Source organism: Schistocerca piceifrons, chromosome X (assembly GCF_021461385.2).
Source record: "Schistocerca piceifrons isolate TAMUIC-IGC-003096 chromosome X, iqSchPice1.1, whole genome shotgun sequence".
NCBI classification, from domain to species: Eukaryota; Metazoa; Arthropoda; class Insecta; order Orthoptera; family Acrididae; genus Schistocerca; species Schistocerca piceifrons.
In genome coordinates, this window is record NC_060149.1 from 774,742,919 (window position 1) to 774,754,925 (window position 12,007).

General features: G+C 35.0%; 1 protein-coding gene across 4 annotated transcripts in view; it reads left to right on the forward strand.

The window, feature by feature from the left end:
* LOC124721177 (filamin-A) overlaps positions 1-12,007 on the forward strand; it is a 537,279-nt gene that overhangs the window by 508,270 nt on the left and 17,002 nt on the right. For all 4 annotated transcript variants that reach the window (XM_047246011.1, XM_047246013.1, XM_047246012.1 and 1 more), the window contains 4 exons: positions 1,461-1,633; positions 1,804-1,912; positions 5,639-5,803; positions 7,363-7,602. In XM_047246011.1, coding sequence (XP_047101967.1) covers positions 1,461-1,633; positions 1,804-1,912; positions 5,639-5,803; positions 7,363-7,602 — 687 coding nt within the window. The remainder of the gene's footprint in view (positions 1-1,460; positions 1,634-1,803; positions 1,913-5,638; positions 5,804-7,362; positions 7,603-12,007) is intronic.

Consider the following 12,007-nt stretch of genomic DNA (forward strand, 5'->3'; position numbering starts at 1 on the left):
TAAAACAATCTTTTTCCTGTTGTATCCTATTAAAATTTCTCCATTAAGTCTCCCAACATCTGCAAAAGTCTTCGATCAACTAATAAAGAAACTCATTAAATTGCAGCAATTTGGTTTTCATAGTTTGTCTTTTTAAATATTACGTTCCACCAATTAGTATAACGTATGTATTCTGACGGTCTGTATTTTCCATAGATTGCAAATGATTTTTCAGATTAATATTTTCATCAAATAGTTAAAATAAACACTGTCACTAGAAATTATGCATTGTAATTAGTGAAACTACCCCTCTTCATATAGTCAGCTTTTTCTTATATTCACCTTTCACAAAAAATCGTGAATTATTTTTTGGGGTGAAATTTTGGCTGTACGTACACTGTTCCTGTACGGCAATCGAAGGTACTGATTATACTTAACTGTCGTAGAGCACAACTATCGGGCTCACACCTTATTATTTTTATTAATTTGATAGCAGTTATTCTGAAGGAGTAGGAATTCTGCAGTTATTCGTCTATTTCTGTATTTTGACAGACATATTTCTGAATACAGTAATGTACGGTAATTACTAATAAAATATGCTTAGTGTCATACAGTTGTCACTTTCTATAAAATTATTTGGTTATTAGACTACATCATGTTTTAAAATGTTAAAACATTTTTGCCAGTATTGCATATGGTCTTCATTAGCACACAATGTGACCCCATATATTTGGTAAATTTAGTAGTACAGAGATTCAAAGGTCTGGACTTACTGCTTTAATTAGCTGCAGTATTTTTTGTAGCATTTTAAGTGACTTCCGTGTGTGCCAAACTACTGAAAAATAAGTGTACCATGATCTGAATTCCTCAATAAAATGTGGCTCTCAAACTAAATACTTGCCGGAACAAGTTCTGAATTTGGAAGGAGGTAATTGCATTCCACCACAATAGAATAATGTCAAATGCAGCAACCTTACATACTTTCGAGGTAAAAATAATAGGAGGAACCCATGACTGCCACTTTCTGGGATGTGTATTATTATTATTATTATTATTATTTAATTAGCATTACACATTGCTGTCATCAAAGCTTCAAATATTGTTACAAAATATCGAAGCAGCCACGTGATACCAGGCCACTGCATAGGACTGTGCCCTATATTATATGTACTGATGAAACCAAACATGCTGTGCATGGTATATTATTGTTGGTACCAATTTAATCTCCAGCTGCAGTGGGCACTGCTACATTTGTTACATTTATGTGGTTCCATTAATCTCTGGATGATAACAGTCTCAGATATTGTTGAAATCTCAAATTTTATAGTGAATTAACGTGAAAAGTGTGCTGAGAACATTTAGTGCAACAAATCTGCCTCAAAGACTTCAAAGTTCTATTGTTAACAGTTGTCTATTTTATGTAAAAATGGCAAATTAACTGCTCACTTTCTGATGCTTAATTATTATTATTTTTTACTCAGGGTACGGTGGCCTGTCACTGTCAATTGAAGGTCCAAGTAAGGCAGAAATACAATGTAAAGATAATGAGGATGGAACCCTGAATATATCGTACAAGCCCACAGAACCTGGGTACTATATCGTGAATCTCAAATTTGCAGACCATCATGTAGAAGGCTCACCTTTTACAGTAAAGGTTTGTATGTATGCTCATGAATTAACTGAAGCAATTTCTGAAAAAAAAAAAAAAAAAAAAAAAAAAACTGGATATTATACAGATGATGTATTTACACTTTGTTGTCTTAGAATACAATATTATGGTGTATGGGTTTGAATTCTCACTATAACATTTGTTTTGTTGCTTAGGTGACAGGGGAAGGATCGAACAGGCAACGTGAGAAAATACAGAGGCAGAGGGAAGCTGTTCCCATAACAGAAGTTGGTTCTGAGTGCAAACTGACATTCAAAATGCCAGGTAATTTGCTCATTGCTGCAAAACTGAAGTTTTATGACCAGATTACTGCATTCCTTTGAGAACTTTGCTACAGTGTGTTACAGCAGATGACATTCTTTTGGCTGCCATTACAATAGTGTCCTCCATTGAAACAGGAATGATTAGGGAGATAACTGACCTATCATGTACACCGAAATCATCTGTGTACATGCATTTTCCAAAGTTATGTTTACTCTAGATTTTTCTCAACCATTTTATCAGTAATGTTCCCATTTCATGGAACGGGCACAGCAATTTCAAAGGACACCTTCTGTGTTCGTTTGCTACTTAACAGGACCAGACTAAACAGCTGTTATGGGTAATCTGTGTATTATCTTTTATATTAGAAATGTTTGCTTGCAAGTTAAGTTCTTGTGCACCCAGTTGGAACTATGAGTTAATATACTCCATAGACTGAATTATTGTATATTTCAGTATGACAAAGACCTTTAAGATGACGTTACATGCTTTGCTTTTGGGTGTGTTTTAAAACAGTAAAAGCACATACACATCTCATGTAGTCCCATAGAGCCAGTGAAAAAGCACAACTGCAAATAGAGTTGTGCAAAGGAAAGTAGTATCAGTTTCAGACTGTTAAGGAGTCATTGTACAGATTGATGTATCAAGGAGGTCATTATCATCATACTAAAGTGAAGTCTTTTATGTAATATCACATTGATGTTATTTGACACAAAGTACTGCTTTCGGGAGAGGCAATTCTCAGTGCTCTGAACAAGATGGATTCCTACTAGCCTGGATTATGAGTGAACTATCCCTGCCCCCCTCCCCTTTTTCCCCTCTGCATCTGCGTAGATACTCTACAAGTGACTGTATGGTGCGTAACGGAGAGTACCATGTACCTGCTTGTTGTTTCCCCTCCTGTTCCACTTGCAAATAGAGTGAGGGAAAAACAACTGTCTGTACGTCTCTGGGAGACTTGATATCTTGTATCTTATCTTCATGGTCCTTACATGCGATGTATGTTGGCAGCAATAGAATTGTTCAGTAGTCAGCATTAAATGCTGATTCTCTAAATTTTCTCAATAGAGGTTTTCAGAAAGAACATCGCCTGCCCTCCAGGGATTCCCATTTGACTTCCTGAAACATCTCCGCAACACTTACATGTTGTTTAAACCTACCGGTAACAAATCTAGCAGCCTGCCTCTGAAATACTTCAATGCCCTCTTTCAATCTGACCCAGCACGGATAACAACCACTCGAGCAGTGCTCAAGAATAGGTACCACCAGTGTCCTGTAAGCGGTCTCCTTTACAGGAGGACTACTCTTTCCTAAAATGCTCCCAATAAACCAAAGTCGACCATTTGCCCCCTCTCCCTCAGTTTTCACGTGCTCGTATCACTTTGCACTGTTATGCCCAGATATTTAAGCGATTTGACTATGTCAAGCAAGACTCTAGGAATACTGTATCCAAACATTACAGGTTTGTTCTTCCTACTCATCCGCCCCTTTTCCATATTTAGGGCTAGCCCCAACAAATCTGCTCATTCCACAGAATTAATTTATGATTCTAAAAACTGAGAATGATGATACTTATATTAAAGTTTTTCTTTCATAGGTATTAGGAAGTGGGCTGTGTTAAGCACTGGGATAGTCCTTTTGAATATTTGTGGATTTAATAGTTTTCTGAACAGACTTTTTTTTTTAATCCACACAAAGCTGCCTGTTTTTACCTTATCTGCCTAAGGGAAAGGAGAAAAGATGCCTCTTGGCAATGAGACTAAGGTTTTAAATAAAAAATAAACTTTAGTTCTGATGTTCCATTTTAAGTTAATTCAAGTTGTCATTTTTTTAAATTTTATTTAATTTTTCTTTTCCCAATAGGTATATTCTACTTCTGATGCACGATTCCAGAGTAGAACAAGATGATACAGTGGTAAACACTGGACTCATATTCATCACAATTGTGGTTCAAATTCCTGTCCAGCCATCAGATTTAGGTCTTCTGTTATTTCCCTAAATCACTTAATGTTGAATACATTTGCAGGGGTATGGCCAATTTCCTTCCCATTACAAGCTCTTGCTCTTTCCCTTATGACCTTATCACCAACAAAATTTTAAACACTAATTTTCTTGCCTCCATGTTGATTACAAAATTTCACATCTACAAATTTTGTTAGCTATGGGAATAAGTGGAAGTGAGAACATGTCAAATCTTTGGATCTGGGAGGATGTTCCAACAGTTTTTACTTCAAATTTCTCAATTTTTTGCCACTTATTAAAAACTCTTCATGAGTAGATGTGTCAGTCTTACATAAGGTGTTCCATTTCTTTCTTTTTGCAGTTGTGGCAACTGTTGTCACATTTTGTTTCAGCCATTTGGTTCAAAGGACTTCGGTAGTATATGTTGGCTGTTGTTTTACTTTTTATGTAATCTCTCATAAAAATCCATTTTACATCCCAGAAACCATTTGACCTTAATCTTTTTAGGCAGATGAAATGAACTTTGCTTGTTTTGGTGCATGACCACTAACTTTTACTTACTGTTTTTGATTGCTTTTACATTACTGGTACTAACTGGTAGTACTCTTTTTCATTTAGAGTTACAAATTGGGCCACAAAATAAGATGTATTCTGTTTAATATGTTCATTACTATCATTTTCACATTTTTTGTTGTATTTCTTCATTGTTCAATACCACATTGAGAAAATGTACACAGTTTTTGTCTATGGTCACTGTCTTCAGACCTCAATCACATGGATGAACTTAAATATAAGTACACCAATGTTCAAATTCAACAGCCTGTTTCTTAACTGTTACAAAAGAAGGCAATTACTCCTTATAAACTCTCATAAATTTTGCACGAGTTTCCATTGGCAACAAACTGTTCATAATGAAGAATTTTATGAAAGCAAGGTGTTCCATTTTATATAAAAAAAACTATTTTGCAGAGTAAATTAACATTTACCTTGCCTTTTGCAAGCTGTACTCTTTTCCTGCCAGACTGGAAAATTTTAACTTAACCCTCACACCACCATGGTCCCAGTGGAAGACACATTCCAGCAGTTACTTGCAGAAATTTAGGGAGGCCACAGACATTGTAAGTGAATTCCACTGGAATTTGAATTTATCAACTGAGCAATGTGGTGTATTGGTTAAGGCAAAGAAATTAAATTTAAAGCATGACTGCACAATCTTGTTCATGTTTAGTGTCCTTTCTGTAAATTGTTTCAGACAAAAACTGGGTCTTGACCTGTCAATAAGGCCATTAACACTTTATTTGCCCATCCTTGACCTAATGAGAAAGTTTCCATCTTTAATGACCATTCTGTCAGTGAGGCAATGAAGTTCATTTTCCTTCAGCCCCCCCCCCCCCCTTTTTTTTAAACCCACCTCCTCAATTTTCTGTGAAGTATCGCCACAGTTCTGCCTCATTTACTAATAAAGTATTTAATGAATGATGACAAATTGCATGAATTATTGGATATAATTAATGGAACAATGAAATATAGCTTCTTTAAAATATTATCAGGAAATACCTGTTTGGTCACTTCTCTCTTCTTTGATTAACAAATGCTTCATGAAACCTACAAAAAGAAGCACCGGCATTATCAATTATAAAGTTGCCAGCACTCAATTAATATACATCTCTCAACTAATGTTAAATATTTCTAGCATGTCTGCCAAAATAAAGACAATAGCTGGGTGATGAATTGTGGCCTCCTCCTAATGCTAGTCTCTCCTTTCAGGAATCACTGCTTTTGATCTTGCTGCTACTGTTACATCACCAGGAGGAGTAACTGAAGATGCTGAAATAAATGAAGTTGAAGATGGCTTGTATGCTGTACATTTTGTCCCAAAAGAGCTTGGTGTGCACACAGTATCCGTGAAATATAAGGAAATGCACATTCCCGGTAAGACTCTTCAAATACTTACTACGTTTTGATCTGAGATGCCTGTTGTTGTAAGACTCTTTGCTGTCAGTAATATGTATCATATATGCAGACATTTAAAACAATATTGTCCATTTATGTAAAAAATGATGGTAGACAGACATCTGTTGTCGCACTTTCTTCTATTAAACATGTTGCATTTATACAGAATGTGGAGAAATGGCTTTTACAAAGGTATTCAGAGGGTGATACAGTAAATGAAAAGACTACTTTCAATTAAAAAGGAGTGTTCAGAACAATTGGTCTCTAAAGACCTTAACGTATCAGATAAAAGTAAAACAATGCTACCCAATACAAGGAAAAAAAAATCTCTTGCAAAGGAACTGTCAGCATTGACCAAATGTTCCTGCATTTGGTTGACACGAGTCAAATGTGCCAAATTCTTCATTGCCTCGTTTCCTCCTCAAAACATTCTGCAAATGTCAAACATTGTGATTTTGAGGCTAATAACTTCAACTTTCAGGCATTTGTTGACATTAGATATTTTAATTAGTTTTCACTGCCAATTCTAATAAGTCGTTTTCTTTTCATATTTTACATAAATCTGATTTCTAAATTTCACATTGGTGGCTATATTCTTTTCAACTCGCAACCACTGAAACCATGTGAAAAATGAAGTACCAACCTCAGTACCTTTCTATAGTAAAACATTCACTTGTATTCAATTTTTACAGAACTATTGCTCCCATTTACATGCTGTCAGTAGCTCAGTACAAGAAACATTACAAAGGCCTCACAACAACATATGGTACACTTTTTTCTTATTGTGAACATTTCTGAATGGAGATGTTAAGTGTTCTATGGCACATGCCATTAAGAAAGATCTTAGCAGTGAAATCATTTTCAGTGTGATGAGTGTGATACTTATTGAATTAAATGATAAAATTACAGATTTCCCAACAATATCTCAGTTAATATTATTTACTGTTTATTATGGCAAATTGCATATGTTAACCAGTAGTGAGGATGTAAAAGGATAAATAACTTGGGGAGATGGGGGCGGGGGGGGGGGGGGGGGGCGGGGGGGAGGAGTCGTAAGATAAAATGCCCACTGTCTCCCATATACAAGAATTCACTGAACACAAATCTGAATAGTGCTTGAACTCAAGAGAGAATGATGCTTCCTTTACAAGGAATGTGAAATTTCCTATGACATCAAGTCTTGTCAGCAGAATTAATATCTCTAACTAGGTCTGTTAAAATTGTTTGAAAACACATGGAAAATATTGTAGTGTATTATCACTGTGGTACACTCAGTGGGCAGATTGTGGTTTGGAATGAACTGTGCTGTAAGAAGTATATCAAACTCTAAATAAAAACAAATTATAGTCTTAATGTACTGAATTTTCAAATGGTCCTAATGTGACTGCCATAATCTATTTATTATCCTTTTTTATACTTGGCATGTAGTGACAAATGTTAAGTTTCACTTGTGTGCAGGATGACAATACTGGCAGTGATAAATACTTTTCTGTTACAAATCTGTCCTGAAGACTTATTCCAAATATTTCTGTCTGCAGGGTCCCCTTTCCAGTTCACTGTTGGTCCTCTGAAGGATGGTGGTGCACACAGAGTTCATGCTGGAGGCCCAGGTCTGGAGCGTGGTGAGCAAGGCCAACCGTGCGAGTTCAATGTTTGGACCCGTGAAGCTGGTGCTGGCTCTCTTGCCATCTCAGTTGAGGGACCAAGCAAAGCTGAAATAGACTTCAAGGATCGCAAGGATGGTTCCTGCTATGTCAGCTACGTTGTCTCAGAGCCAGGTGTGTACAGTAATGAGTATTAAAAAAAAGGTTAGTTTTGTACAACAATATTTAAATGAACTCCACATTTTTAGTCAACTTTTTGTGGCAGTTTTAAATATTACATGGTAGAAGGAAGTTTTAATGTCCATTTCAAGGATTTCAAAACAACTTCCAAAAAATGTGAGAACACACTCTCATTCCATAACGGTCTGGAAAATGTTTCTTAAACACCCACTGTCTTCCCCATCCCCTTTCAAAGGATTATGCTTATCACAGATGTTTTTCAAATCTACAGGTGCGATATTATCATTACAAAAGTTTCTGATCCTCAATAAAGTACTGTCTTTCAACGATAGTTACACACCTCGATAGTTTCCATTTTCATTGCACTTACTGTCAAATACAGTGTAAACTGTAATAAAGTTGTTCTACAACTGAATTTTTAAAGTAGTGGCAAGCATCTATTACAGTCTGTTAAGCGTTACAGAACATCATTTGGATGGTACATGTATTCTAAGATGAGAACAGTTCACCTGATGTAAATAGATGTTTGATGTTAGGATACTTTCATTTAGTTAATTTATTGTGCTCATGTTGTTATCACTGGATAATAATTATGAGCAATATACTAGCACTTTTTGTGACAATTTTACCATTAATGACTGGTAAAGGAAGAATAATTGCTTCCTGAAAAAGCAGTGTTGATGTCTTTTACATAAACATCTTTGTTGCATCAAATTTATCAGGGTTTCTTGTGGAACCCATGATTTGTCTAGCATAGCCCCTTATACACTGCAGTTAAAGAAGAACTGAACAGTCCTCACCCCCCCCCCTAAAGAGAAAAAAGTCTGGTGCAAGTGCAAATTTTCATATTCAGAACTCTATACTGTTTTGTATGATGTCCTACTTCCGCCAATAGATGTATGTTCTTCTTAGGTAACTGGAGATAAGTCATGGAATAAACTTGTGAATGATACTTCTGTCAAAAGCCAACATAAGACAGTTATGTATTTCTCCCAAGCCATTGTTTCAAGAATTTATGTACACAGTATCATACAACATTAAAATTTGCAATGTTTTTAATACAGCATCAGTCAGGATGTTTGCAAATATGTATTGGAATACTGGATATAAAAGTTAAGATTGTCAGGGTTGTTGAGGAATACCATAACTAACTTGGGTAAAAAAATATGTTTTCACTTGATTGTATAATGTCTGAAGACCTAATTTAGAACTCCAAGAACTCAATTTTATGCTTTTGTTGGCCCTATGATGCAATGTGGATGTTCTATTTTGTGAATGGGCAGTTCTGAATATAGCTTTTAGTATGAATGCCATAACTTGTCAGAGTAGAGGGGAAGAGCTAGAAAAAGCTACCACCTCCACAGCCTGTTCCTTTTAGAAAAGATCTTTGGGTTCCAGCCAAGTAGTCCCACCCATTTCAACATGTGCAACGTTGTCAAAAACTTGTCGAGATGCCAAGAATAATTATCTTGGTTCTAAATTTGCACCGATGAGCAAAGCACAGATTTGTGGAGAAAGAGCAGTGCTGGAGAGGCAACAGCAGCACTCTTGTGGAAGGTGCAGCAAGAGCAGTCTTCAATGGGGGAGTATAATAAAACTCAGCCATTCCATACATACAAAGTATGTCAAGAAATAAAGCTGAACACAAATAGTGGTGCAGCCGAAACAAACCAGAGAAGCTTCTCACAAGTTCAACCAGATGGTAGGAAAATAAATAGATTTTTTACTTTATTTTTAATTTTGCATGGTAATTTATAAATTACTTTGCTTGATTCTTTGTTCCTGTGTGTGAAGATCCATTGTGAAAAATTAGTGTCTTTAATGGTCGTCTTTGATCTCATTGGTGAAGATCATCTTGCTGGGTGTTTCACATCCATGCAACTTTGTATAATACTTTCATCTGCAGTTTGCTTTTCTTTTCTTGAAGTGTTTTGTGTAGTGAACTGGAAAGTGACAGTGTAAATATGGATGAGTTTTTGAGAAAATTGTGTCCATTAATGTGGTTTACCACATTCTTTAGGTACAGAGATCAGTCTTGGAGAATATAACATGGCTTCAAAGAAAACGAGTGGGAATATTGTGATTATATCAGTGTAGCTGATGCCACAGAGCCTTCAGTATGCTGTGGAAAAATGTTGTTTAATTTCATTTGTGTTGTTTTATTTTTCTTGGTTTGTAGACTTCTTCTGACAGTTTTTTTTTCTTATGCATATTAAAGTGAGAAAAGCTTTCATGTCCTTGCTTCTGCGGATTGACAATTTCTTTAAACATAGTCTTCCATTGCATTCTATGTTTCTTCTAAAGTCAAGTATTCTATACACATCTTAGCAAGATCACTACTGCTTACTTGAAAATCTTTTACCATCTGTTACTGGTTCACATAAGAGACTTCTAAGCAATGTTTACTTAATTTTACCAGTGTACTGTATGCAGTTTAGCTATTCATGCTAATTTTATAAACTTGTTAGGTTTATTTCCCCTAGATTCTTAATATTTATAATTACTCATAAAGAAGTGGAATGCACGAAACTTTATTTTTGAAATGCACTGAAACTTCTCTGCTCATCTATTGATGTTTTTGCATTTATCTTCATAATATTCTTTCTATCGAACTCTGATCTTGTGAATTATTACAAAGCACTGCACAGTATAAGTGTACAATTAGCTACGTTCTAAAACAAATGTGACAGTATAAATGTGACCATTCCATACAAATGTTATCTACAGATATAATTAACAATATCGCTGTCACGATACTATGTTGTGCATCCACTAATATACTTTGTTTCTGCTGCATATGGCCACTTTCTGTGCTTGTCATTTGTATTCTCTCATAAAGAATTTTTAATTAATAGTGCAACAGCCATACTTAACTGTCTCACAAATAAATGAAATTATTATTGTATTTTATACTGCAAGCTGTGACAGTCATTGTTCACCTCATTTGCTTGCCTCTACCACATACTGCTTAAAGCTTTAATACAAAAAGATTATTGTTAATGGAAAGGGTAGTCGTGCAGTGATCAATATCCATAAAAAAAAATTGATTTTGCTATTTGTGTATTTCATTACATTGGAAGGGTACATAAAATAAAACAAATTTACCATGAAAACACAGCAAGTGATTTATTAAGTATAAGGCATCTGTGATAAAAGTTGTGAAGTTAGGGTATTTTATTACACTAAAATGATCTTCATTTTTCTTTTAAAAATTTAAAGTAGCAGTTTAAAGAGACTTCAGATTTAATGTTATCGACGTGTAATTTTGTTTTAAGCCTAAACTATTAATCATCATTTTCTATTTTGTTTTTCCTCCTTTCTCTCAATATAAAAATGAACTCGTGTATCACAATGCAACACTTCATCAAAAAGAAAGAATCCAATGATCCTTAGTTGGTAAATGGAAATTTGAATTGAAGTTGACAGTGATTTATCGACTGTGGAAATAGCAGATGGAGATCAAAATGCATATTGTACACCAACACTAGCGTGAGACATCTCTAAAACTATGAATTGCGAGATAGAATTGTAAAGAAATATTGTGGAATGCACTCTACAGAACTGTAGCAGTGTGATAATCCTAGTCCACAGAGCAACTGAGAGATGGCTGTTGTAACAGTACTGTGTTGTAGGGGTGAGGTGGGGGGGGGGGGGGAGAAAGTGGGTAGCTTAGGTTCAGCAGAGTGATTTTTTTTCATTGCTTGTCATTTCTCGTGGCATTTTCTAATTCAAATTGCTAGTTTATTGAATTTGTACTTGTCACATTGCTTGCCTTGTTGTAACTTCCTTTGCACACTTTGCAGCTCTTTATTGGATACAGGTGTGAGGAACAGATGCAGTTTGTGGGCAGAGAATTCGGATATTAAATATCAAATAGTAAAAGTAACACATCTTTGTTTGCTGTAGTTACAGCATCAGTTGCTAACAGCAGATTAGGATGTAGAAATATTTCATTATTTCATTTCATTTATTATCATCCTTTGCATCATTTATATGATATAGGAATTGGCATAGTACTGTCCATAATATGCACAGCAGAATATTACAAATTTCTATCAGACACACAAAACTAACATTATGTTGAAAATTAAAACATTGAATTAAAACACACAAAATTAACATTATATAATATTTTGAAAATTAAAGCATTGAATTAATGGGGTGTTCTTTTGCATGCTCTTTTAACATGTACCGTATGTGATGAATTTATATATATTTAGTACATCTTGGAAAAAAAAAATATTACACCTAATTTAGAGTTAAAAGAGTATAAACAAGACATAGAACTAACAATGAGAAACAACATGATATTGACAATACAACTATCAGTTAGTGATTTAAGGATTCAAAATATTCCCTCTATGCTATAAAAACATTTATTTATCAGAAACTTTTTTAA